This window comes from Tinamus guttatus, unplaced genomic scaffold (genome assembly GCF_059628265.1).
Source record: "Tinamus guttatus ecotype Peru unplaced genomic scaffold, ASM5962826v1 Tinamus_guttatus_pri_ptg000446l, whole genome shotgun sequence".
In the NCBI taxonomy this organism is placed as follows: Eukaryota; Metazoa; Chordata; class Aves; order Tinamiformes; family Tinamidae; genus Tinamus; species Tinamus guttatus.
This window is the reverse complement of record NW_028288980.1, coordinates 198,620-225,334: the sequence shown is the minus strand read 5'-3', so window position 1 is coordinate 225,334 and position 26,715 is coordinate 198,620. Positions and strand designations below refer to the sequence as shown.

General features: G+C 37.6%; 1 protein-coding gene and 1 long non-coding RNA gene across 2 annotated transcripts in view; both read left to right on the top strand.

The window, feature by feature from the left end:
* LOC148593157 (uncharacterized) overlaps positions 1-26,715 on the top strand; it is a 263,837-nt gene that overhangs the window by 100,358 nt on the left and 136,764 nt on the right. The window lies entirely within an intron of this gene.
* Positions 1-26,715, top strand: part of LOC104575839 (histone-arginine methyltransferase CARM1) — a 62,252-nt gene that overhangs the window by 28,409 nt on the left and 7,128 nt on the right. The window contains exons 3-8 of the mRNA XM_088531994.1: positions 4,820-4,923; positions 5,103-5,207; positions 10,971-11,081; positions 20,198-20,375; positions 22,395-22,485; positions 26,159-26,240. Coding sequence (XP_088388120.1) covers positions 4,820-4,923; positions 5,103-5,207; positions 10,971-11,081; positions 20,198-20,375; positions 22,395-22,485; positions 26,159-26,240 — 671 coding nt within the window. The remainder of the gene's footprint in view (positions 1-4,819; positions 4,924-5,102; positions 5,208-10,970; positions 11,082-20,197; positions 20,376-22,394; positions 22,486-26,158; positions 26,241-26,715) is intronic.

Sequence of the window (26,715 nt, the reverse complement as noted above, 5' to 3'; positions counted from 1 at the left end):
ACCATTTTTTACGGGATCTTTATCCATTTACCAGTAGAGTTTAAGGCCATTTGTACAACAGTCTTTGTAATATGTCACTGATAAACTGTATAGGATGGACTTAATGTCCAACATTAAATGTTAGTTAGTGCAGATACATGAGTAGTCAAATCCCCAATATCATATGCTTTCATTTTTCTGCAAGATACAACTTTCCTCTCAAGGCAAAAGGATTCACAGAAATATGCATTTTGACATGTTAATTGAAAAGAAAAAAAGAAATAGGAGAATAAGAAACATATCAAAATCTTAACAAATCGTGCTTTCAAAGAAGATGTTTGATGTTCTTATGTTCTGTGAACTTTTTTGCAAGAGAAAACTTTTTTCTTTTTTTCCCCTTAAGAAGGTCCCTGAAAAAGCACTTCAGCATACAAGTGTGAGGATTTTTTTCATGGTCTTTTCAATGGCAAAGAACTGACACTTTTGTTCTGAGTGCTAATAATGAATTCTGTAAGATGTGTTTTGCTCCAGAGGAACATTTATTATGGAGTAAGCTGGGTATTTTTTGCAGTTCCTTGGTAACTACTTGTGTGAATGTTTTTATCACGATATGTGTAATAATAGTGAAGAAACTTACCTCTCTCTGGAAGGAGATGTAGTTATTGTGGGATAAGAGTTTGCACACATGTAGTTACTAAGAGTACTGGTGCCTAGATGTAGTAATATAAACTACATATCTATAGCATATTCTGTCAGTATTCTCTTTCTGAACGACATCCAGATAAGGCCCCTTTCTTTTGTTTGTTTGTTTTTGAGATACTGAAAACAATAAATATGTCTGCATGCCTTTATTTTCACGGACATTGTTATTCTTGTTGGCATGCTTATTGGCAGTCTTACACTGTGTGGGAAGGCATAAATGCATTGCATTTGAAAGCTTTGACTCATTAATTTACTACTATTAGAATGTGGGTTTCACACTCGCAAGGTTTTTTGTTTTTTCTACCTGTTAATGGAAAATCAAAAGATTGATTAAAGTGAATGGGGAGATGGGAGTGCAGGAATTTGCTTTTCTGTCATTGAAAACCATGTAATCAAGACCATTCAGTGTCACCTTCCCAATCTGCTGGTTTTCCAGAGAATAAAACAAAAGAAATAGTTCTGAAGGTGGAAAGAAGAAGGCTTTACAAGGCATTGAGAAGATAACAGAAGCAACAAATGCAGGGAGTGCTAGAACATCCTGAAGGATACAGGACTGATGATGAATGAGAAATATTCTTTGGCTCTTCTTGGAAAATGCTTTCCTGATTTTCAATTCTGCATGTTTGACTCTTGTATGCAAAACAAGGAGTTTCCAAGCCTACCTACTCTTTTTGGCATAGATTCTTCTCCTATCCTCTTCCACTTTTAAATAAAAAATGAAATCTATTTCTGTAAGGACCAGGACCATTTCTGGATATACTTCTAGGTATTACACATGAAATTCCCAGCTTCTTAGCAAGGTCAGAATTAAATTTCGTTTTAAGCACTTTGGCCAATATGCAAATAAGGACGTATTTCATATTAGAGGAAGGAAGCACGAGTTCTTTTATAGAGAGCGTGAGAGGATACAAGCTTAGTGTGTTTGTTTGCATAAGCAAATGGAGAGAGGATAGGCTATTGTAAATGCGTGGTGGATATAGCAGACAGACTGGAGAGGAATGCTTTCAAAGAAGCATTGTGTTCCTTGTCCATGCTAAAAAACTAGAACTATTTTTCTATAGTTGATTGGTTTACATGGGAAAATTTATGAAAGCTTCACAATGTATTTTTTTCAGTTTATTTCATATGTCTATCTTGTGTGCACTGTTCGCTTTAGCTTACTACTTACTTGGTTTTTTCCTACATTAAAATCTAAAAGTTTGTTATTTGTCACAATAATCATCAGAAATGAATGCGTATCTGATTTCTCAGATAATACTTGAAACTGGCAGCAACTGTTATGAATAATTTTTTGGCAATTTGTGCAGCCTAAGAGATTTTCCCTTAGAATCTTAGACTTTTTAAAGGCACGTATTCCAAAAATGTTGTCTTGTATGTACTCTGTTAGGAAAATTTTAAGGGCATCCGAGGTCCATTCTGAAGCATTGTGAAGAAACATGGAGGGCTTCCCATTATTTCTTTCTATTTTTTATGCTCTCCAACTCAGTGATAACTAGTGTTGTAATTTACCAGCACTGTGAAGAGCTTCATTTGCAAACATCTTTCTTATTTGTATATAGCAGAGGATTGTGTCACAAGTAAATCATAGTTTTGTCATAAAATCATAAAATCATTTTGTCGTAATTCATTTGGAAGGGATCCATGATGTTTATCTGCTCCAGCCCCTTAATCAAAGCAGGGTCAGCCCCAGGTTGCTCGAGGCTGTTCCCAGATAGATCTTGAAAGCCTCCGAGAATGGAGACTGCACAGCCTCACTGAGTTTCAATTCCAATTTTCCATTTTTTCTTACACTGTGTTTGTTTTGAAATCCATTTTCATTCCTGGTCAGCAAAGGTGATGTTCTGAGTGTTAATCAAAACTGCTAAGAACTCTGTGCAGACATGATAAACAATACTGACCTTTGCAGAGCGATGGTAGAGAAGAAAGGAAACAAACATATTGCTGAACCTGTCAGATAGATAGAAAAATATGGGTAAAGCCTGGGTGATCGCCTGGAAAAGATTTCCAATATCCAGTGTTATTTCTGCTTTTGTCTCTTCGTTTAGTGAAGGGCATTTCCTGCATTTCCGTCAAAAACCTGGCACTGTCTTCTCTTTGGACCTTCTTATGAGCCAGTCGCTTAACGTGACATTCTGCACATCATCGCTGTTGTGTGGGTGTGAAAAGGGCATGCTGATGGCATTCACACACTTTCATGACATTTTACTATTACTTCTGGAATTCATAACCAATAGCAATTCATAAGTAATTTCAAATCCCTAGATCACCCCAAAGTGAGATGTTTAAGATGACATCTTTTTCCCACTGGAGCTGAAAGGCCAGAAGTAACAGAGTGGGACTTTCTCTCACTTAGAAATGTCAGGAGAATTTTTTGCGTGGTGGTAACAGATCAGTTCTGTGGCAGATTTCATCAGAAGCTGAAACTTATTTGAATAAATGGATGAGCTGTGTTTGACGGCTTCTGCCACGTGTAGTTTTTTACTGGCGTAAGGTTAAAGTGACTAATTCGGAATCCTAACACGGAAACCTAGTTTTTCCCAGACCTATTTCTCCAGGCTTTCAGCATGCTGATTTTGTTGTATCCATTAGACTGCTCATAATTTCAGCTCAAATGAGAGACATTACTTATTCTAGGAGGCTTAAGAGCAGATTTTATTATGTTTAGTCTAGCTTGCCTACATGTTCAAGGGAGTGTGTCCTCAATTGATTTGGGCTTTCCTGGTGAACTATGAGTGTCACTTTTTCAGTGCTGAATTCGTAGAGTGGAACAATGAATGGCTGTCTGAAAGGTAGAGCTTTTTCCATCCGGTTTCCAGGTTGTAATGATTTCTAGCTGAGCACAAACTAGGAGGCTTGGATAACAACAGCAGGAATTTGTGAAGCTTCAGAATCATTTTAAACTTCTACGAACAATTTAACATTTTCTGCTAGGGTTCACTCTCAAATCCCTAGCCAAACTTTTTTTAAACTGAGTTAAAACATTAAAATTACTTTATTTGTGACTTTCCAGTGACAATACTTTTATGTAAGCATGGGTCTTTGTTTTCATTCTCTGGCAACTTGAAATTGAGATTGCCCTGATATCCAAAGCTAGAAGGAACGCCACTTTTAACTCTCTTCCTTTGCAAAAGTTATCTTTTGCAGTGACAAAAGGATCAGTTCAGCCCAATCTTGTTTTCATGATATCAGAATTTCGTGAAACAATGGAGGAGATTCTTTTCCTTGATTACTGTGTTGATACATTAATTTTACTATTTAGTTATGCTTTTCAAAAGCATTCACAGTCTTAACAGGTGCTTCCCAATGTACATACTTTTATGCTTCAGGCACTGGCTATTTGCATTTGAATCTCTGACCGGTGCAGGAGTTTCCTGTCTCTGACTATTAGCATAGTGTAATTTGATTTTTTTTTTGTCTTCTCTTGTCTTCATATGAGCAGAAGATACACGATTTTCCTCCTTTACATAATTGTTATCAATCATACTATTTTCCCCCATTGACATTTTTCTCCTATTTCTCATTCCAGATATGCTTCTCACTGCTATCTGGTTGAATTATCCTGTTAGTTGCCTAATACCAAAACCCACTGCGTCTGCATCAGCTGAAATATTTCTACTCTGAACCTTCTTCTTTGTTAGACTGCTTCTAAAGATGCATAGTCTTCAGCCTGACTTTTTAGGCCAGTTAGCCTGTGTTAGTTTTAGGCTGTACATCTCCTAGCTCAAACCCATACATCACAAATGCTTCTAGATGGTTCTCTGTGTTCAGCATGAATTAACAAAGATCAACCCAAAGCAGTATGCTGAGGCTCATTTTCAGCCATGGCTCTAGAGTTCTCCATCATAGATATCTATTCCATTTCACTGACCATAAGGGAGAATCCTTGGCAAAAGCTTTTCATATATCCAGTCGTGAAAGCAGATGCTGTTCAGGTCTTTGTATCAGGTCTTCTTAGTTTAATGAAATTTGAAACTTGACTCTGTGTAAACTAAATGCGATGTAAACTAAATGAAACATGTATCTGAAGTCTTAATGAGTGTGTTCCTCACCTGTCATTTCATAACATTTATTCTGTTTTTACTCTGGTAGTAATGCTTTGCTACATTTGTGGGGTTTTTTTGTTTTTCTTTTCCCCCAGAATACAGCACATTTTCAAGTGCATTGAAGAAATGCTGTAAGCAAAAGAAAGACTCTGTGTTCAGCCAGGGAACAGATGACTCATCTGCTTCTCAGTATTTTCAGGTAATGAAACTTCAGTGTCAGTTTGTGGCATCTAAGTTGCAGTTATATTCCTGACTTGGTCACCAGGTTATTTAGGAAGTCCATTTTGTTCAATGCGTTGTCAGGTTTTTGGTAACTTCAGAGAAAGAAAGATTGATGTGCTTTATCTTTTCTCTCTATTTTCCTTTTCTCCTCTTTAGTTTTATGGCTGTCTATCTCAACAAATGAACATGATGCAGGATTTTGTGAGGACAGCCACGTATCACAGTGCTATCCTACAAAACCACATCGATTTTCAAGACAAGGTGAGCTTTATTAACAATTTTAAATATTTTGGTGTACTGATTAGGCTTTAAACTTCTCATTGAGCAGCACTGATCATACTTGAGTCTTTTCTCACCTGAGACTTTGTGTGTGAGTATACTAACTTGTATGGGTTTGTTTTTTGTTTTGTATTTGTAATGTTCAAATGCACGGATGACAATGCATGATGGTGGTGGTACACTATATATCCTAGGATGCATGTTCCAGAATATAGATCCAAACATGAGTAACAAATTCCTCTGCTGTCCTCTGTGAGTTTCTTTAACTGTCAGCTGTGTAACTGAGATTGTGTCACATAGCCTCTTGCAAATACCTGCAAAAATGTTTTTTTTTTTTGAGGTCTACACTAAATGTTTTCCCACCTTGCAGTTGTTATAGACTGAGTGAGATGTAATTGACTGCTGTGACTCCATTTGTATGTGCCAATGAGTTGGAAAGAATGCAGGAACTTTTGCTCATGAATTCAGGTGTATATACTCATCTCCAGCATAAATATATGCAGATCTTAAAAACTACCATAATTAATATAACAACCATTTCTGTTGCTTCATTTAATACTTTGCCTCTTACATTCTCCAGACCAGACATCTCAGAAAAAGATAAAAGAAAATTTACACTGAGCAAATGTGGGATAATGTCTCTCCCACTCATTTGCCAGTTGTAGTTTGGACTTAATATACAGGACTTAATATATTTCGTATGTCTTTTACTTTCTGATTTTTTTTTCAATTGAAATTGGTTACATTAACTCTAGTGATTTTTCTGACCATAGGCAGGGCCATCCTCCTGTGCAGTCCTATCTCTTTCCATCCTTAGTAAGATTTAAAACAATAAATTTTGTTATATAGGCATGTAATATAATGGCACATTATGTGGAAATGAATCTTCTTTAATAAGATTCTGAGTTTGTCAGCTTTCCACTTCTGTCATTTTGCTTTTATGTTACGAGGCAAAAAAGGATTCATTTTCCCATCTGACTTTCTTATATTATTCCTCCACTGTGTGAATTTCTGTCGTGTCTTCTTAGTTGCCTTTTCATCTCTCTTCTGGGGTCAGAATGCCCAGTTCCCTCAGTCTCCTTCTGTAACAAGAAATTGTTTGTGCTCCCTTACCATTCCTATCATTCTTCTTCAGATCTACCATCAATTCCAATGAACCTATTTTTATAAAAATTGACAAGAGTGGTGCAGGTAAAGCAATACAGCAGATTTGTATTATAGAATTCCGACATCTTAGTCAGAATTTTCTATATTCTGCAATCTGAACTTTTTTTTTCTCTAAAGGCATCTGTCTGTTGATAACTTGAATAGTATGCAAGTAATACAGATTTCCTAAAAATTAATTTAATTTATCTTAGTATTGTGCAGTCACCTAGTTTTGTTAGATCTCTCTTCTCTTGAGTAACTTTGTGTCATCAGCAGGTCTTGCTCACATGCTATAATGCATTTATGTCTATTAGTAACATGTATCTGTTTCATTTTTGTACCTGTGGTAAGGAGTTCATGCTTTGCACATTCCTTCCTTCTTTAGTCAGTGTAGCTGCTGTGCAGCAGCACAGCTGTGTGCTTTTGCTCTTGGTTTATTTATTTTCCAAACTGTTGGAGCTTCTTTGGCTTCTCTTCAGTATACCTAATAGTAAGACTATTGCAGTCTGGGTGTTGCTGGCCACCCACCTAGAAAATGATCTTTCTGTTTCCTGAGTCCTTTTCAAAATGGCATTTTTTTCTGAAGAAATGTGGTTGAATATTAAGCTCGATACCTTGTGGCAAAATAGTTTCCCATAAGAAACTCCGAATCCCATTCTGCTGAGACTTTAGCTGGCTATTTTAGAAATACTGCAACTGTATTTTATCTTTCACTCATGAAAATGTAAGGTAGGCAAATGTCTAACGGTGGAAATCTGGAGAGAAAAGGAGGCACAATTATTTTTATATTTTCAGTCATGGGAAGAGTTTTCATTTGCCTGATTGTTTTCTAACTATTCTTTGGCATACTTCTTTGCCAAAGAAAGACGTCTTTGCCTTTGCTGCCTGCTTCTCTAAAGTCCTGAATAGAAAGAAGCTTAATTTACAGTAGTAAATGGATTTTTGGCTTAAAATATATATTTTTCTTATTCTTTGCTTTTGAAAAAAAAATATATCAGAAAGTGAAGCAGGTGATCAGCAGGTGAATGAAATTAATTCTAGATCCTTTGAGAGAGTTCTCAGTGATGCATTCAAACACATTATTTCTATTGAAAGTAAGATATTTCAGGACCATCTGCTGAGACTGACAATTTATTTCACTGGGAACTTAAAAGAATAAGGAGAACCCACTTAGAGTGTAATGTGTCTGAGGCTGGACTTTTCACACTGGTATGAGTGGTATGTATATCCTTACTGTCACATTCTCCTCTGTATGGATTGCTTAGAAGTTTCCTCAGAGATTTCATTATTTTTTCAGAGTAAAACTTTCCTGTATTTTGAATTCTTATATCATCAATAGGGTGAGTTCAAAGTGTTTTAATTAGTTTTATCGAAGAAAAGACCTCAAAATAAATTGTACTGTAGCACTGCATAGTGCAATTTCAAACTGAGTACATTGCTAGTTCTTTGAAAATAAGTCTGAGATTCCAGAACCTTCTCTGATTTTGTTTGTTTCATTTTTTTTGGTTTTATTTTTGTTTTCCTCTTTCATAATCTATTTTTGCTTAATAATAATCTAGTTTGCTCAAAAGGAAAGAAACTAGCATTAGAATTGCTCCAGTGGTTCTGGATAAAGGGTCAGGGAAGTTAACCATTCACATTGCACAGTCAGAGGACCATGTTTTTTAATAATAACTATGATAATAATAATAGTAAAATTTTCCCTGTATATTCTTAGTCATATATGATAATTCTGAATGATAAATGTAATCATAGGTTTTGGGTATTTTAAACTCTCTGCTTTTAGTTTTATGGCTTTGCTCTGTTGCTGCTTCGGTCTACTCCCTCCACGCCTCTTACTCAAAAATTCTTTTTAGGACTCTAGTTTTGCAAGCACTCGGGCATGCAAACCTACTTCTACATGTGAGTAGCTCTCATTAAATTCACGTTTGGAAAGTTACTCATCTGTGCAGGAGCTGTAATCAGAAGGATGTGGCATTGGTGCTTCTCAACTGTATGATTTTTGATAAATACTGAAGTAGCTAAATTTACATTTCATATACTATCATTACTCAACCACCTGTCTATTATTTTATCTTAAAATTCTCTTTAGAGACTTTTTTCTCTTTAGAAATGAACATGCTATTTCCATGTATTGATATTTCTCAGCACTTCGTTGTAGTGAACGCTCTTACATTTCTATTAAAACGCTCCTAAGAGGGAGGTGAGAGGAAGCAACTTGTTCTGTACGAGGTGCAGCAGTGCCATTTGGGGCCATTTGGGATCAAGTTCTGTTGTTGAGAGATCACTGACCCACAGAATAATTAAGGCTGGAAAGGATCTCTGGACATACCTAGTCCAAAACCTGCATTTTGAATGGAGTTTTGAACAGAGGATGGAGATTCCACAGCCTCTGCAGGCTAACCTTACTTAACCATCCTCATGTATCTGTTGGAATTTCCAGTATTACAAATTATGTCTGTTATCTTCCTGTTATAGCAGTCCTGCACAGTCAGGCACTGATGTCCAGGAGAAGTTAGATTAGTCCTTCTTGCCCTCACATGGGCAGGATTGAGGAAACACCACTGAGTCCCATAGTACTGTGGTCCCATGGGCTTCACTCTCAACCTCAGAGACTCTACAGTCACCCTTGATGCATTCAAGAGAATATCATTGGTGTCTGCATGGATAAGGAGCAATTGATAGTAAGTAGTCCAAGGGCCAGAGGATTGCGCATTCCTTTTCTAGCTTCCTAGTCTGGGGCCTTGTGTACAAGAAGCCTTCCAAGATAGCATGTCAGATCAGCAGATGAGTGCCCCATCCCCTGCAGGAAGGGTTTTCTAGTGACATTGTCCCCTCCTCCTGTTGGTGTGAATGTTGCTTCGGACTCAGCTGGTTTTCATTCCATCTTGGGAGCTTATGTCCTCTACTTATTTGCACACCCTTTGCCTGTTTCCTTTCCTTGCACTGCATGGCTTGGGCTTTTTCCTCTTAAGTCCCCGTGAGGATCCTGGCCATCACTTTCTCAGCCTCCTGGATGTCTTGCAGTCCATTCCTGTCCTCCAGAGCTTCTTGCCCTAGCAGCTCCCCTCAGCGGCTGCCCGTTTTATCCTGAAATGTTCTCACTCAGTTGTACCACCTGCTGACATTCACATAGGTGTGAGATGAGAAATGGTATCGGAAACAGATCCAGCGCAAAAACTTCTCCCCTAGATTTGTAACGCCAAATTTGAACAGTTGGCTCTTATTTTTAACTTCCACATATATACAGAGAAATCTTTGTAATATTTGTGTTTCCCCTTGGGCATTGAGAAATAGTCTATCAGCCCTTCTGTCAGATCTATGGTTCAGTGAAATTGGCCTGGTTTTATTTTCTTCCTCCCTATTCTCTTACCCAACGTTTGCTGTCACTTGTTGTTATGAAGAGTTAGTTCCTCTGGGCATGGGGGCATGTTCTAATACCTGCCAAAATGCTGAGAATAAAACTGGATCTGTGACAGTCTGTCATTGGTGATCTGAAAAATGAGCTTAATAAAATCTTTCACTAGGAAAGAAAATATGAATAAAGGGAAGGTTCTGGCTCCTACGCCCAAATTGAAACTATGTGCAATAACAGAAGCAATGTTAATTTATTTCACACTGGAGGAGTCCTGTAATACAGATTTACAACAGATTCAAACCATGGGTGTTGAACTCCATTCGGTAGTGAGTAACCTACATGTCACTTTGAGTGAATTTTGGGGAATTGAATGGGCTCGTAGTTCTGAAAGATGATTTTTTCTGCCAAAAATATTTTGTGTGCTTTTTTTTTTCCCTCTCTCCTTTTAAAGGCTGGTAAATAGTATGCACCATATGGAAAACTGGGGCGTGATAGGGACAGAGAGTAGGGGAAACTGATGGTATTTTTAGCTGTGGTATTCACTATGAATGCATATTATATTTAAGTTGTGGGTTTGACTCAGATTGAATCCGATTGGACCCTTCAAAACATTTTAGGCAACATTTTGGCTTGCAACAGGTGAACAGTCTGGCCAACAGGGAAAGTGGGGCTTGGGATTTAAATATGATTGAGGGACTGAAGCAGATGCATCCAGAATAAGCATAAAAAAATGTAATATTGATGTCAGCAAATAGAAACAATATTTGAACAAACATATAGCTCTGTTTTATATTTCCATATCAAGGAGTTATTTTTTTATCACAGCTTCAAGGAATTCTTCAAGGAATATCACAGTTTTTTACAGTTTCAAGGAATTCTTAATAGTTTTGTCTTCCTTCCCTCCGCAGGATGTTCAGGCTAAGGACAGTGTGTTTACATTTTTCTCCTGAAGAAACTTCAGCATAAAATCCTATTTCCTCCATGCCCCACACATTTACATATACCTGCGAATCAACGGTCTTTTAAAAATATAGCTTTTCCTGCTAAAATAAAGATTAAGGACATTAAAACTCATCAGTAAGAAACTTTTCACTTTTTCACAGTGTAATTTATAACATTTAAGCATAGTATCATGTATATTAAACTCAGAGTTCAGCTGTGAAAATTTTTGTAGTCAAAACAGGTGTCAGGAAGTGACTTTTCATGATTTTGTTCCTTTTGGTCTGCCTTTTGTTTTCAAGGTGGTTCTAGATGTGGGCTGCGGATCAGGAATCCTTTCATGTTTTGCAGTGCAGGCTGGAGCTAGGAAAGTCTATGCAGTTGAAGCCAGTTCAGTGGCAAAATATGCAGAGGTAAGTGTTCCATTTCAATAAAGTGCCAAAACAATGTAGTATGAGAGGAGGAGAGATCTAGAACTCTGCATCAAATAGGTTAATGCTGAAGATTTCAGTTTGACTTGCATAATAAGCCAGGTCTAGATGCCAGTGTTTCTGAGAAGGTAATTTTTGACCGTGTTCTTAATCTTAGAATTTGTCATATAAACCATATGCTAGTTGTTTCTGGAAAAAAAAAAAGAATTGAACATACCTAGTTGTGATTAGCTTTTTTATCTTCAGAACCAAAGGAAAAAAAAAAAAACTTTTTTTTAACAAACAGGCGCTGTTTTCACAGGTTCTGTCCAAAAATACTTAGCTGGGTTTTTTTTCAGAATTTTCTGTGAGATCTGTGGGATCAGCCAGTTGACTGAGTTTCCTACAAAGTATTAGATCTTCCAACCTTCAGAAGAAACAGTGTATTTTCGTGGGATAAAAGAAGTATTTGAAGGATGCTCTTAGTTTTAAAAGATATTTTTGCGCATTTCTTAATGAAGTATTCTAATGTAATTCGAAGTATTTTAAACATTTTAAATATTTTCTCTTTTTGTTTTACTAATTCTGAAAATAATGTTGATATCCTTTCAATAATTGGGAGTCACTAATTCCTTGGAGATTAAAAAAGAACTACCTGTATGTTTGACTGTAACAGTTCAGCCTTTACCTTGATGAAAGCTGGTATATACTAGTTGCCAGCTATAACATGTGTATATGTGAAGTATTGTGTTACTGCTGGCAATAAAGAGAATGTGTTTGCATCTTGAAGAAACAAATGTGGATATTAGACATTCTTATTTCCCTCAGGTAGAAATTTTTACTAATATATAAAGTCTTTGGATTTTTTTTGGCATTTTGCAAGTCTTTTTAATTCCAGTTGTAATACAAGATTCTCTGTGATCTCCCCATTTTTGCATTCACTTCCACCTCGCTTATGTTGCTGTTGACAAATGGTTGATGTATGTCTTACATATACAACCAGCTAGGTGTACTAGCATGACTCAGGAGAAACATACTGCAAGGAAATATCTATCGCTTTATGATAAATGGGATAGTCGGAAAAAAATCTTCCTGATTAAAGAGAAAACTTTTCCTGATGTTTGTCATTTTTTCCACCCATCCAAAGCATTAAAAAAGGTAAACATATAGAAGGTGGTCAGTCTGTGCCAGAGGGAAGAGTGGAGAGTGGATTCACTAAGGAGTATTGTGGGTAGATAAAATTTGTCAAATTTGTAGGTGGGCATAGCATTAAATATGTTTTAACCTTTGGGTCACCGTCTTGAATGTGATTTGAGGTCAGAAGTAAGGAAAGTCATTAACTAGGAAAAGGTATATGCTGCATCTGTAGTCTATCAAATCCTGTATGTATGAGAGTACATATATGCGAGTAGAATACCTGGAAACTTACTAGGAGAAAAACAGCATGAATCTATTGGTTTTAGAAATGGAACTGCACTTCCCCTGGAGTGAATGGAGTGCTAAGTTACTTAAAACTACAGTTTAGGAAGAGAAATAAAGAACATTTTAAAGCAATTACCCAGATTTTGATACTTCATAGAACTGTGATCATTTCCCTCTTCTATTTTTCCTAAGGTGAGAGTCAATTCTCAGAAGAAAAATCACAGAATCATGTAGTCATAATTTCTTATGAAAACTGCTTCACCCTCATAAACTATATGGCAAGTCAGCACAACTGATCAGTTAGAACATAGTATGTTTTAAGAGTTCAAGTTTATTTAATAAAAGCATGCTTAGTTGGATAAATTAGTTGAATTAGTTTTATTGCATACTGAAGATACTATTTACAGAATTCTAGCATTCCACAGTGCAATTTCGTTGTAAATTAGCATAATCTATCCAGCATTTGGATTATGAGAAGAATAGTACTTTATATCCATTTCTTATCTCATTTCTGCCTCGATTTCTTGTGTTTGCCACCTGCTTCAGCTATATCCTGTTGAAGGTGGGATTAACAAATCATATTCTCATTTTTGTTTTTTCAATTTTAATACAACAAATATACAACATATAACATTCTACTGACTTAAGAGAAATTATGAACTGAATTTCAGCTCTTCACATTAATGCTGTAGTATCTCACTGAGAGCTATGTTAGCTTTAAAGTAGATTCCTTTTTATGGTTATAAGTTTATACAGAAAGAGTTCATATATACATGTGTATATATATATAAATTGTACTATGGTGCAATTAGTAGTTGAGTGGGTTTTTCACTGGTTATCAGTTTAACTTGCTTTCATTTCCATTTTCTTTTACAACTTCATTAAAGAAAGCTAGAGTTGGAGCTTTCTTTAATGAAAGGCTAGTTCAGAAAGCTAGAGAGACCTTAGCATCTTTTTTATGTTGGTATTTATGTGTGAATGGTGTTGTGTGTGTGTGTATATATATGTGTATATATAGTGGTATAAATATGTGACTCCAGTGAAGCTCATATGGATACTCATTAAACACATTATTTTCATTTGAAGTAAAAATGTTGAGAGATAATAATTTATAATATATATTTAATTTAAAACTTGAACTCATTATTACAGTGCTAGGAATTTAGTTTTCTCCCTCTTTTGACATTTCTCCACACAGAAAAGAATAGTATCTAAGGGAGTTCCTAACATTATTATTTACTTTTATGTCAGTCTTGTCAACATACTAAAAATTGCTTATTCACTAACATTACACAGAAATAATGGAACTACCAAATAACTTGGCAGTTATTTCTTCCAAATTTACCTGGTCTCTTTTGGTAGAGGAGAGAGAAACCTCATGTGCCTTTGGAGGTGATGGTAGTGCCTGTGCACCAGATTTTCTCCTGTTCTCACTGAGTAGACTCCATGATTGCTCCCGTAAGAGTGCTTATAGACTCACTCTCCATCACACCTTCAGGAATTTACATTTAATATGAATTGGGGACCAGTGTTTTTGCAAAAATTCTTCTCAGCCACCATAATGTTTGCATCTATTTGCAATGTACTATGTAGGTGATATTTATATGCACCATATTGTCTTCAGTACAGTAAATTAATTACATCTGTTTGTTTTCTCTTATTTGGATTTAAAGATTTTTAGCTGCATATAATGATACATCGTTTGCCATCTCATCAGGTGTATCACATGTGTTATTGTGAGATTGATATGGTATGGTGATAATGCACATTTAAACGAAACATTGGCAGGACGTTTCATTACAAAGGGCAGCTGGATAAAGGCAGCAGTTTGTCTCTCAGGAATGATGGACTGTGGATTTCAGCTTTTTAACTGAATATAGCTATATAATTAATACTTCTGAATTAAATTACACCGTCCCTCACAGTATCCTCCTGGGCAAGCTCTGGCAGTGTGGGATAGATGAGTGCACAGTGAGGTGGATTAGGAATTGGGTGGATGGCAGAGCTCAGAGGGTGGTGATCAGCGGTGCAGAGTCTAGTTGGAGGCCTGTAGCTAGCGGGGTCCCCCAGGGGTCAGTCCTTGGCCCAGTCCTGTTCAATTTATTCATCAATGACCTGGATGAAGGCACAGAGTGCTCCCTCAGCAAGTTTGCTGATGACACGAAACTGGGAGGAGTAGCCGATACCCCAGAGGGCTGCGCTGCCATCCAGAGGGACCTGGACAGACGGGACAACTGGGCGGTGAAAAACCTCATGCAATTCAACAAGGCCAAGTGCAAGGTCCTGCACCTGGGGAGGAATAACCCCAGACACCAGTACAGGGTGGGGACTGACCTTCTGGAGAGCAGCTCTGCGGAGAAAGACCTGGGTGTCATGGTGGACGACAAGTTGACCATGAGGCAGCAGTGTGCCCTCGTGGCCAAGAAGGCCAATGGGATCCTGGGCTGCATTAAGAAGAGCGTCTCCAGCAGGTCGAGGGAGGTGATCCTGCCCCTCTACTCAGCCCTGGTGAGGCCACATCTGGACTATTGTGTCCAGTTCTGGGCTCCACAGTATAAGAGGGATGTGGAGCTGCTGGAGAGAGTCCAGCGCAGGGCTACAAGGATGATCAGGGGCCTGGAACATCTGCCCTATGAGGAGAGTCTGAGGGAGCTGGGCCTGTTCAGCCTGGAGAAGAGAAGGCTGAGAGGGGATCTGATCAGTGTCTATAAGTACCTCAAGGGAGGCAGTGAGGAGGATGGTGCTGGCCTCTTTTCAGTGATGGCCACTGACAGAACTAGAGGTAATGGCCACAAACTGAAGCACCAAAAGTTCCACAGGAACTTAAGGAAAAATTTATTGACAGTGAGGGTGACAGAGCCCTGGCACAGGCTGCCCAGAGAGGTTGTGGAGTCTCCTTCTCTGGAGATCTTCAAAACCCGCTTGGACGCAGTCCTGTGCCACGTGCTCTAGGTGACCCTGCGTGTGCAGGGGGATTGGACTAGATGACCTCTAGAGGTGCCTTCCAACTTTAAGCATTCTGTGGTTCTATGATTCTGTGAAATCACTGGATTTTTTCAACTGAATGCAACTGGATATCTGAAGCACAGTAGTACAGAATAATAATGATGGAACTTGTACAGAATAAGCATCTTATTTAGACACTCTTAGAATTTAGCTGGGTTTAAGGGGCTTGGTACTGTATATGAGCTCTTAAGTGTGGACCAAGCCTTTTATTTTAAGTTCTGAGTTAAGTGCAACTACTCCTATTAAAAGAGATCAGAGAAGTGGCATAAACATTTGGGTAAATACAGCTGAGCCAAAGGTGCAAAATCTGAGCAGACAGATATGCCAAGCTTCCAGATAAACTCTCTTACTTGAGAGTTACTCTAACTTACTTACTCTAACCTTTGACCTGCCTAGCAGTATTGCACTGTATTGCCATCTTAAGACAATTGCAAAAACCTCTGTCACATTTCTACTGAGGACTTTTGGGCTTGTGAAGTGGTTTCACAAAGACCTGTAAATGTCTTTGGTTGTGAATACATAGTTTTACCGGCTTGAGTCCTTCTCCAAGTCTTCTAAGAGGTTGAAGAAGTTACTGTGTTTTCTCTGCATCTCTCAGCATTAAGTGCATTGATAAGTTTAACAGCCGCAGTTTTTGTTATAGATATATAGTTCCTCAGTAAGTATGTAGCTGCACAGTTAGATTAAAAGTCATTTGACTACTTCTATTTTGATTATTAAAGATGCTGCCTTTTTTTTTTTTTTTTTTGGTAGAGTTATTCTATTTGCCATTTTGGAGAGTCAAACTTCTCTTTTCAGGGTTTGGTGTTTTTCTTCATAACGAATTCTGCAGAATTTTGTTCTGTCAAAGCAAAATAGAATCTCATGCTTCAGACAGCTTAGTCTGTCACAGACTTTCTGAGGGAAGTCATACTGAATTACTGAATTATTCATAGCTTCATAAGATCCACAATGTTGACTATCAGACTTTCATGTATAGCAGCTGGGCCTCTTTCTGAGTCTCTCTTTAGTAGCCTTGAAGATCTGCTGTGTCTTTATGTGGAACTGGACCTATCATGAGAAGAGATAATGTGAGGGGTTTCCATTAACCTATGTGAATGGCAGAGATGAGTTTTGGTCTGGATTTTGTCAAAAAACCTTCTTATTTTGCCTAAGACTTTTGAATGTTTGATTTTCATGAATGCTGTGTGAAAGTGGATGAGAAAAATGCTTACATGGCCACATTTAGTGGCAGATTGTTGGAATTCATTGGACACGAATTCGTGTACCAGATACAAATTTAACCATTTGTATTTTGTTTCAAGAAATTGATTTTATCCTCTATCTCTCCATGCCTTCAAGGTTTTCTGAAAGCCAGGAGACTCACGCAGCTATTGAAAACAACACATTCCTTTCAGTCACTGGCAAACCCAGAAGATAAAGGGTAGAATTAAACATTTTATTTTCAAGATTTTTTTCCCCTTCACAAAAGCTATTGCAACAGCTTTATTTCTTTTGTTCAAGTACATTGTGCTGACCATGACTTGGTGATAGCCAGAATTTATGAAATAATGTGTGGGAAGTGAAAACCCTGTCAACACACCCACTCACACATACCTCCTCTCCTTTTGGCACACAGTGGTTAATGATTCCCTGAAGCATTAAATAGAAAAGTTCTGCTGCCATCACCCTCAGCTGCTTGTTCCTCACTTGTCAGTAAGAGTTGTTAAAAAAAAAAAGACAGAAAATGCCAATATTAAAATAATAATAGTAAAAATTGAGATTAGTATATAGTGAGATAAATATAGTGAGATTAGTAAAAACAGTAGGATGCCAATATAAAGATACCAATTGGAAGATTCAATTAAGGATACTGATTGGAAGATTCAAGGCAATAGTTCGGATAAGTTCAGCTTTTAAATGGCATGGCCAGTATTCCGGCTGAATTGGAAAAGATATATAAAACTTTTTGCACTTAAATCCTCAATTCATGAAAATTATTTTAACTCAGTGTTAGTGATCTTGTTGCAGTAAGCTCAGGCCAAAGGAGAATGAGGTAGCTGGGACAAAGACTTATTTCATGGCTGGTATTTATAGTCTCACCAGTGTACTTTATTTGTTGTATTTTCAGTTTTAGATTAACACTGCCTGGGAGAAGCATATATGCTTTGACATAAGACACTTATAGTCTGCATCTGTTCAAAAGTTCCAAAACTAACTTTTAAGTGTCACCAACCTGGCTAGATATGAACCCTTAATTAAGGCTAATTAAACTGCTGTAAAAATCAGAAAAAAAAAAAGTAGAGTCACAGACCTGCAGGCAGGAGTGTCTGCAGGTCTATGACAAGTAGCTGACATAAGACAGGTGATCAGAAGATTTATTTCAGAGAGAACTCTGAAGAAAATCAAAAGCTATTAATCTAGTTTCAATTATTTATGTAAAAATGCTTCTGCATTTTGCCAATTCTTTGGCTTCCAGACAACCTTGGTATGCAGATTGAGAATCTGGCCAGACATGGGGTTGCTTTGGTTCTTCAGATTACAACCAGAGCACACGGGTAGGAAACTGACTGAGAATGTTATGTGAATAACAAGAAGTTTCTGTTCCCTGGGTCTCTGTGCCCCAAACCGTATGAGATGACCTTAACTCCTTAACAAAAATACAATTTTCGTCTCTGCTAAACTTTGAAAGACTGAAAGCACAAGATGTTTTTGTTTTACTGAATCATAACTCTGATCTGAAGTGTTAGCATTGACTGTGTTTGCTAGACATTGCTTGTTTTTTAAGTTGCATAATGATAATACGAAAAGTAATGAAAAAAAAATCTTGTTTTCTGTTCAGTTTGTCTCCCTGCCATTATCTCAAATATTTTCAAGTAAATATTTTCTCAATGCTTCTTGCCCTTGTGCACCCATGCTGCTTTTGCACTTTTCCTTCAGAGTTAAAACTCTTTTTAGGTAAAAAACTCGTCTGGGAGCAAAATAGTAATTTTCTTTCCAGAATTAAATAGCATAATGTTTTTGCTTGTATAGTCTCTGGTCTAAAGAAATTAAACAAAACAAACAAACAAACAAAAACAAGTCAAGTTGTTTTTAGAATGGATACAAGCACAAGTGAGTCGAAGTGTAACCACGGGTATTTAGTTAATTTAAAAAGTGTGTATTTAGTATTTTTGTTTGTTTGTTTCATTAAGTAGATCTATTACTGTGTTTGCCTATGGTGTGTAGTAGCAGGTTATGGCTGAAAATCACTAAGTGTGCTGTTTTTTAAGGTGCTAGAGTGAAATAACAACAGCATTAATAACTTTCATTCTGTAGCTAGAATGAGTTGCAACTGCACATGTTTCTTAGCTGGTGCCTTTAGCCCGGTCTGTACTGTAAAAAGTTTGCTGAATTAATGCATTTCTGTGGGTGTTATAAGCACACCGCTGCAATCACATCTTCTTTTTAGTACTTGTCAACTGTTCCCGCTGTCTTCTCCATTCACCTCCACTTGGCTACCTCTATCCTCCTTTGGGTGCGTTTTCTCTTCTGGTTCCTTGTTTTTCCATCTATCCATGTCCCATGCAGAGGGTTTCTTCCTCTGCCTTGCACAGGTGTTGGCAGGGAATTTGGTCAAGAAAAAGTCTGTATCTGTATACTAAAGCATCTCCTGGATAGAACAAGCTACTCAAAGATGTTGTTTATTTTGTTCAAAATACTCTGAAGTTGCTCTGAAATTGTGGCGTATTTCAGAGACTAACAATTTGACCAAAACCACAGCTATTCCACAGCTGAAAGTTTGGATTTCAAGATTTTCAGCATCCTTATGGGGATAGAGAGGTTGTTCATCTTTGGCAATGAAATGTGGAACTGATCTTATTTCACAGCATTGCAGGAGAATAAAGATCATGTGGCTGCAGCCACTGCTGGAGGTCTCTGCTTGATTGCCTCGCTTTTTCCTTCTGCATGAGGGTTAGCCAAGTGTCTGCTTTCATCACTGTGTCTTCTCCGTGAAGGTTTTTGTCTCTAACCTTGCCTGAATGTAGTATTTTTTCCTCCAAAATGTTATGCAGTCTGCTCTGTGCTGTTAAAGGGTTATTACGTTCAAAATAGTGAGCAAAAGTGATTTCCTTGTTTGGGATATAGATACTAAAGGGTTGTTACAGTGGGGGTGAAGCTAGGTAAACCTAAGGTTCTCTAAAACTCCTGTAAGAGTTTTTAAATAGTTAATTTGATTCCGTATGAGGAAATGCTAGTATTTTGGTGCAGTATTTTGGATCTGATTGATCAAATAGATGTAAAAATTTTTAATATATCTTTATATAAACTTTCTCAGTATTCATTTTCAGAAAGCACAAAATACTAATTCTTTATCTTCAACACTCAAATCTCATATTGTAGAATAAATTCCTAAGGAAACACACATTTTCTGTGTACTTGTACTTTTAACCCATCTTTTTCAATCACCTTTAGACAGTTTTACTGAAATTTGAGAGGTTGTGGTCACATATACCATTTAAGTTCCTACTTTGTGTGTGTGTGTGAAATGAACATCTGTCTAGAAAATGAAAAACTGAATTACTGCTTACACAATAGGAAAGACAATTATATTTCTTTTGCTGTTGTTGTTCTTCAGTGTAAAATACTTAATCCCGATTTAGATCTCTTGCAGAAAACCTGCTAATCAAAGAAGCCAAGAACTTCTTGTGTATATTTTGTTTTTTCTCCAGATGTTGGTGAGAAGTAACAACCTTTCTGACAAGATCACCGTGCTGTCAGGAAAAGTTGAGGATATCTCCCTACCTGAGAGGGTTGATGTGGTAATTTCTGAACCAATGGGTTTTATGCTGTTCAATGAAAGGATGTTGGAAAGTTACCTCCACTCCAAAAAATGGCTGAAATGCAATGGTGAGTGAGTCTCTGCTCTTATTCCTCTGTACAGAGAAAAGAAGATGAAAAGCTTCTGAAGGAAGAGGAAAGACCTGCACTGATAGTCCGGGATTGTCTGGGTTTATGCCTTGTTTCTAGCTCCACTGGCAGCATTTAGAGAGCCCAAAGGGGCAAGTATAATGATGCAGCCTCCATTGCCCGTGCTCCATGATGTGATTCCCTGATGTTTCTTGCTGGAGGTGGCTCTTGAATATGTTGTTTTTTGGCTACTGGTTTGTTTTGATCTTAGCTTGCCCTTTTGTACCCTATGATTGCATCTCTCCTGCAGTGTATCATAAAACAAGATGGCCAACTACCCTCAAATGCAGTGTAGATGAGATCGGGATGGCCAAATATGGTCACTTTTATTGGAAAAACAGCAAACTCTTTTTTTGGGGGGGTAGTGGGGTAGGGGAGGGGAATTTATGAATTTCAGATTATTCTGAGATCCTTTCACTGGGCTTCACCCAAATACTTTTTTCTAATGCTTGGGTCTCTCCTCTTTAATGACGTATCAAAGTAATTAGTACTCTGCATTTCATTCCTCTCCTGTTTGGAGACACTTTGAAGGGAATCTGTAAAATCCAAGACGTTGTGGGAAAGTTCTTTGTGAGGTAAATCTAGGTAACCAATTGCTATCTGCTAAATTCTCCTACATGAGTAATGAACTATAAACTCTCTTCAAAGACTTCTTTAAAAGCAGTCTTTCTCACATGAAATTACTGCAGGGTGGAAATCTTGTAAAGCGTAAACTAAATCGGTGCCTCAAGGTTAGGTGCTAATGAGTTTTAATTCTGGCTTTGCTATTGAATTCCCTCTTCCAAAATACCTCCGGGTGCTGTTCTTCGAAAGTCACCCGCTGATATTTAGGCTCCAGTTTAGACTCTCAAGGTCTCCTTTCGGAGGGTCTGCTTTCCACAGCACCTCTGGAAACTGATCCCTAGGCAGCTCATTCTCAGAGGCAGCTCAAGGTGAGTGGATACTTGGGCAAGTACCTGCCCCAGGTTCCGACTCCTCACTCGTGCAGGGAGTAAGTTACTGGACTCACCTTATGCAGTGATTATTAAACTTAATGATTCTCTGTGGACTGATGGAATGTTAACTTGCTAGTAGCAGAAATAAAATCAGGTAAGTTTAGTTCTTCTCTGCAAATGTGTTAATACTCTCCCTACAGCCAATTTTAAGAAGCATGTCTATTTTGTGAGTGGGTGTTGTTCTTTCTTCAGTTCCTATAGACTCATCCTACATGATGTACCTGCAAAAAGACTTTCCTTTTCCCAACTATGCATCATGTTTTGTACCGTGTAGAAAAGTGTCTGATGAGATATGTTAAAATGGTCTCTAAAATGATGAGTCTTTGTTCCCTGCTTCTCACAGCCATGCACACGAAGGAATACAAGAGCTTCCCTTTATGCTGTTAGGCGGTCTGATGTAGTGCCCCCTGTTCAAAAAAAAAAAAAAAAGGTGTTTTTTTGTGGAGTCCTGTAATATTCCTAGATAAAAAGCCACACAGTGAAGTTTGCATAACCGCTTCCTTACCAGTAGTTCTTCTTAATTTGACCAAAACCATAGCGTGCAGTTTAACTCAGGATCATCTGAGCTTTAATGAAAATTCTTCACACAAGCTTTTGAGAAAAGTTTCATGAGAAAAGTCTAAGCAAACAAGATGTTCCATTGGAGATCATTGAGAAGGTAGCATTTCAGTTCATTTGAAGAGAGCTAATTTTTTTTTTTCAAATAGTTGATACAGGACCATAACAGGGTTTTTTAAAGTTTCTTGGTTTGTCCAGCCCACTTGTTGTGGGTTGTTTTTGTTACTGACTGCTTTAATATATTCAGATTTTAGTAATTCATATACTGATGAAATAAATGTTATCCCGTTGAAGTGTTTGGCAACTGCTGCTTGTGAACTGGTGATCTCTTGCTAGTGAAGACATTCCTATAAGAAATGTCAATGGGACTCTGCATTGCTATTGTATATTATCTTTTGTTTACTAGGAATGATGTTTCCAACATTAAGTGACATTCATTTCGCTCCTTTTTCCGATGAGCAGCTGTACATGGAACACTACTCCAGAGCCAATTTTTGGTAATGACATTTTATTTTATTTTATTTTATTATTGCCTGGAGGTTCACTAATAGTTAAAAATTAAATTAGTTGTTTGATTCATAATAAAGTGGAACTTCGTATCTGTCAATATTGGAAGAGAACTCTCTTATGTTTTTCATGTTCACTTCTACAGCACTGGGCTCTAGCCACAGTGTTCTTTGAGTGAGAATGGTAAATTATTGTTGCCCAAAATATTTATGCAGCTTCAACAAGAACCCTTTTAATGCTAATAATGCTAGTATCTGCTGTTGAGCTGTTGATGGCCTTTATATGGGACAGAATATCAATAACAGTATTCTAATAAGAAAGAAAAAAAGAGATATTTTCTTTTCAGCAAAGGGCAAGACAGTTTCTAAATATCTCCTTCAGAGGTTACAGATCAATTAATTTATAAATTAATCATTTATAGATTGTTACTTGAAATTCTTGGGTAAAAAGTGCTGTGTAAAGGATTAGTTCTTTTTAAATATTATGGAAGATTATACTTATTATTAAGTTCTTTCAGCTTACAGTGTGGTATCTAACCATTAAGTTGATTTCATCAAAGCTATTCATTGGTTCTTATATTAAGGAAGATGTTTTCTTTTATGCAAACTTTTTTTTTCTGTCTGCCTCTGAATTAGAACTTCTCACTTATCCTATAGAGATGAAATGTGTGAGAAAAAATGGTCTTATATGTTGAATGCCTTACAGTTGCTCTTTTGTCTCACCTGCATAAGTTAAGAGATAGCACATACTCTGAACATGGTATAACATACATGCTTAGAACTGAGGAAAAAGCCACAGGGTTACTCTGTGCCAAGAAACTTGGAAAAAAAGGAATGCAGAGGTAACTCCTGGTATTTGCTGAAGCACGTCCTGATCCCTCTCCCCTGCTTTTTTTTTGCCTGCATATAACATATCAATCTGACCTGAGCGTTACATCGTGCCAAGAGACAGCTTCCTCATCATTTAATGAAGGAAATGCATAGTCAGTAGCTGACACAGAAATACAGCTCTTTTCCCCAGGTCTGTTCCTGCCGATGTGGAAGCGTTCCATTACAGGCTGCCTGGGATGCTTCACCTCTGTCTGCAGCCAGTGTAGAACCCTGTGTGATAAGGGGAACACCTCTGGGGTGGATGCACACGGACATCCTCATGAGCACTGAACAATGTGGTCGTGGTGGCGGTGGAAGGAAGTAGGCCAACTATCGTCATTTAAGAATTGAGACATGGGAGTGGTAGCACAAATATGAGGTTAAAAAAAATAAGCAATGAGACTTCATCTAGATCTAAACCCGCAGGGTTTGACTCCTCACATTCTGCACTTGCACATTATATGAGCTGCCTTGTCTGACAAACACTGTGAGGCTTTCAAAGAACTGTATAAAAGGTAAAAACACATCTTTCAAGTCTGCAGCAATAACTTTCTACTCTGCAGTAGGAATATTTTTGTCATTGTCTCCCATTTTTGACAAATTTTTATTAAAACTTTTTTACTTTTGATGAGAATATCTGTGATTAGTATGGTTGAAATATGTAAGACAATCACCCTGGGTGAGATTCCTCTTTTTTTCAGATTTTGTTTGACTTGCTGCTAGACAAAATAGTTTTTGCTACAATAATATAGTTTATTTGCTGTCTTGAGATGCCTCCCAAGCAGAGGACTTTATCATCAGTCCTCCTATTTCATATAGTTGGGTTTTGTAAGGACATATGCTCAAAAAATTCCGGAAGATGATTAAATACTTCTGGAGTTTATGTACTCTCACTATCAACTTTCAAGGGCACTTTCTCTCTCTGTTTTTTTTTTTCAAGGTAATTGTTGAAAAATAGTACTTATATATGCATCAAATTCCAGGCCTCAAAAAAAAAGACTGCTTTCCTCTATTCTTTGCTGCTCAGAGCATGAGATGTATTTTGTGTGTAATAAATCGTTTCCTATTTAGCAAACTGCTTTCAAATAAGATAACAACTTGTGACATACGTAACAGAAAGATCTAAATTTTTTTGGAACCACTACTCTGCACGATAATACTTGAAAAAAATAAGTATCTGGATTTGTAATTTAAGCTTGTTCGTGGTGAAGACTGCAGGACTTTGAAAACAATCCAAAATCCTGTACGAGAATCTCGAGATCTCCTAGGGAGATCTTCCAAACCTGCCTGGACACCTCTAGGTGTCCCTGCTTGAGCAAGGGCTTTGGACTAGGTGGTATCTAGAAGTCCCTTGCGACCTCAACCATTCTGTGGTTCTGTGCGATTCTGTGAGGAGTGCTTTGGCATTAGAGTACTCAAGGCTGCTTACTGGGCAAAGGAAAGGCTAAAAAGTTCTCGTGCATTTAGGATTATTGCCTGGGATCTGTACAATAATAATTATGAGGCTGTATACACTGGCTATGTTTCTCTTCATGCGTATTGGTTGGTTTACTGTCGTGCTTCAGAAATGCACATTAATCTACCAGGAATCATTCCTAAAAGTGTGTTAGTATGTGGCTTGCCATGGGAGAGCTGAATGTTTTTTTTGTTGTCAAAAGCCTTGCAAATATAGGAAGACATAAAGCATAAATATACAGAAAGTTGTTAAAAACAGGATATATTTTTTCAGTGACAAAAGTAGATAATTCAGTTGAACAGTACAGCAAACATTTAGAAAAGGATAAAAGATCACTTGCAGCTTACTCCCTCTTTTGTGCTTTTCCAGTTTGTTCCTTGAAGAGATCCTCTCAGATTTAGTCACGCAGACATCTTTCCCATGAGCAATTAGCAGTGAACTAATATTGCAGAATTAATTTATCATAAAGGGGTGTCATTAAACTGGTTTAGACCTAGTCAGCTAAGTATTGACAGTTTAAGAGCTGTATGATTTGTAACAATAGAAACAAAAATTTGAGATTTCCTGTTTTAAGTGCTCTGCAGGCTCAGGAGAAAGCTTCAAATCATGGTTTTACACTTAGATGACACTTTCATCACAGAAATTTATCTATCTCCCTTGCTGTTCTCCCTCTTCATCCCCTTTTGGATCTGTGACCTGAAAATAAAGATACCCATTAACTTCATGGGGTTGATAAGAGGATCATGTCCAGGATCTGGGAATTTGCTTTAGGCATGTATACTTCAATTTCAGAATTTATGTTTTAGGTAGGCTGGATTTGCGTTCAGTGAACATTTTGAATTGGTAAGATAAAACTGTTGGTTTTCTGTTGCTGTTGTTCATTGTTTTTCAGTTGATATAAGATGAACTTCTGCTTTCTTCTTCAGTGTCAATAGAAACAAGTAAAACAGGGGTCTTCAGCACTGTTTTAATTTGTACCAGGTTCGCTCCCATTTCTGGACAAGCACAGGATAAAAGGCTTTCAAAATGAATTTACTGGCTTCCTGAACCCTTCTTCCTATTGTCTGTCTTTTGTATCTAGTGTGAAAACCTCTGTGTTTCCATTTGAGGAACTCGAGTCACCTCAGTGCTGTAGAAGGTGTCTGCAGGGAAGGGAAGCTGAGGAGGGAAACTGAGGGTGGCTGGAATTGGGACTTCAGCAAATTGCAGGAAGGAAAAGTGCCCTCAGGCAAACTTCCCCTTTTATGGACAACTATGGGGCATTGGTCTTTATGGTATGCACTAGAATCCAGATTTTTTTTTTTTACCTGAACCTTTTCAATGTATTGATGTTTCTAGGTACCAAGAGTGCTTTTACGGGGTCAATCTCTCCAGTCTACGTAAAGCAGCCGTGGACGAGTATTTCAGACAACCCATTGTGGTAGGTTTGTAGACGTCTGCGTGTGTGTGTTTTCCCTTCTCTTCTCCTTACGTTATCCCTCCACAAAACCCTGCAGGTGTAGTGGCACCTAGTTTGACTACGCTCTGTGACTGTGGTACAGAAAGCCAGGACTCTCTGAAAGCTATGAACAGAGCTGCTGTCAAAGGTTAACAGCTATGTGCAATGTTCCTGTATTTGCTGTAAGTAGAGGATGTCTAGAGATATTCACACATCAGAAAGCCACAGGACGCGTATATCTGTTTTTACAATATGCAACCACCCTCCCTCACTGTTTGCAACCTCTCTTTTAAGTGCTGGGATTTGGCATTTTTCTTTTTCTTCTCTAATATACCAACTAAAGCAAAAAGAGAAAGCAGCCAAACAAACAGGTTTGTGTAATATGAAACAAATTTTATTTTAGCATTGAAGTATTCTTATTTTATTGTTTCTTTGGGCTGAGGATCTTCAATTCTTG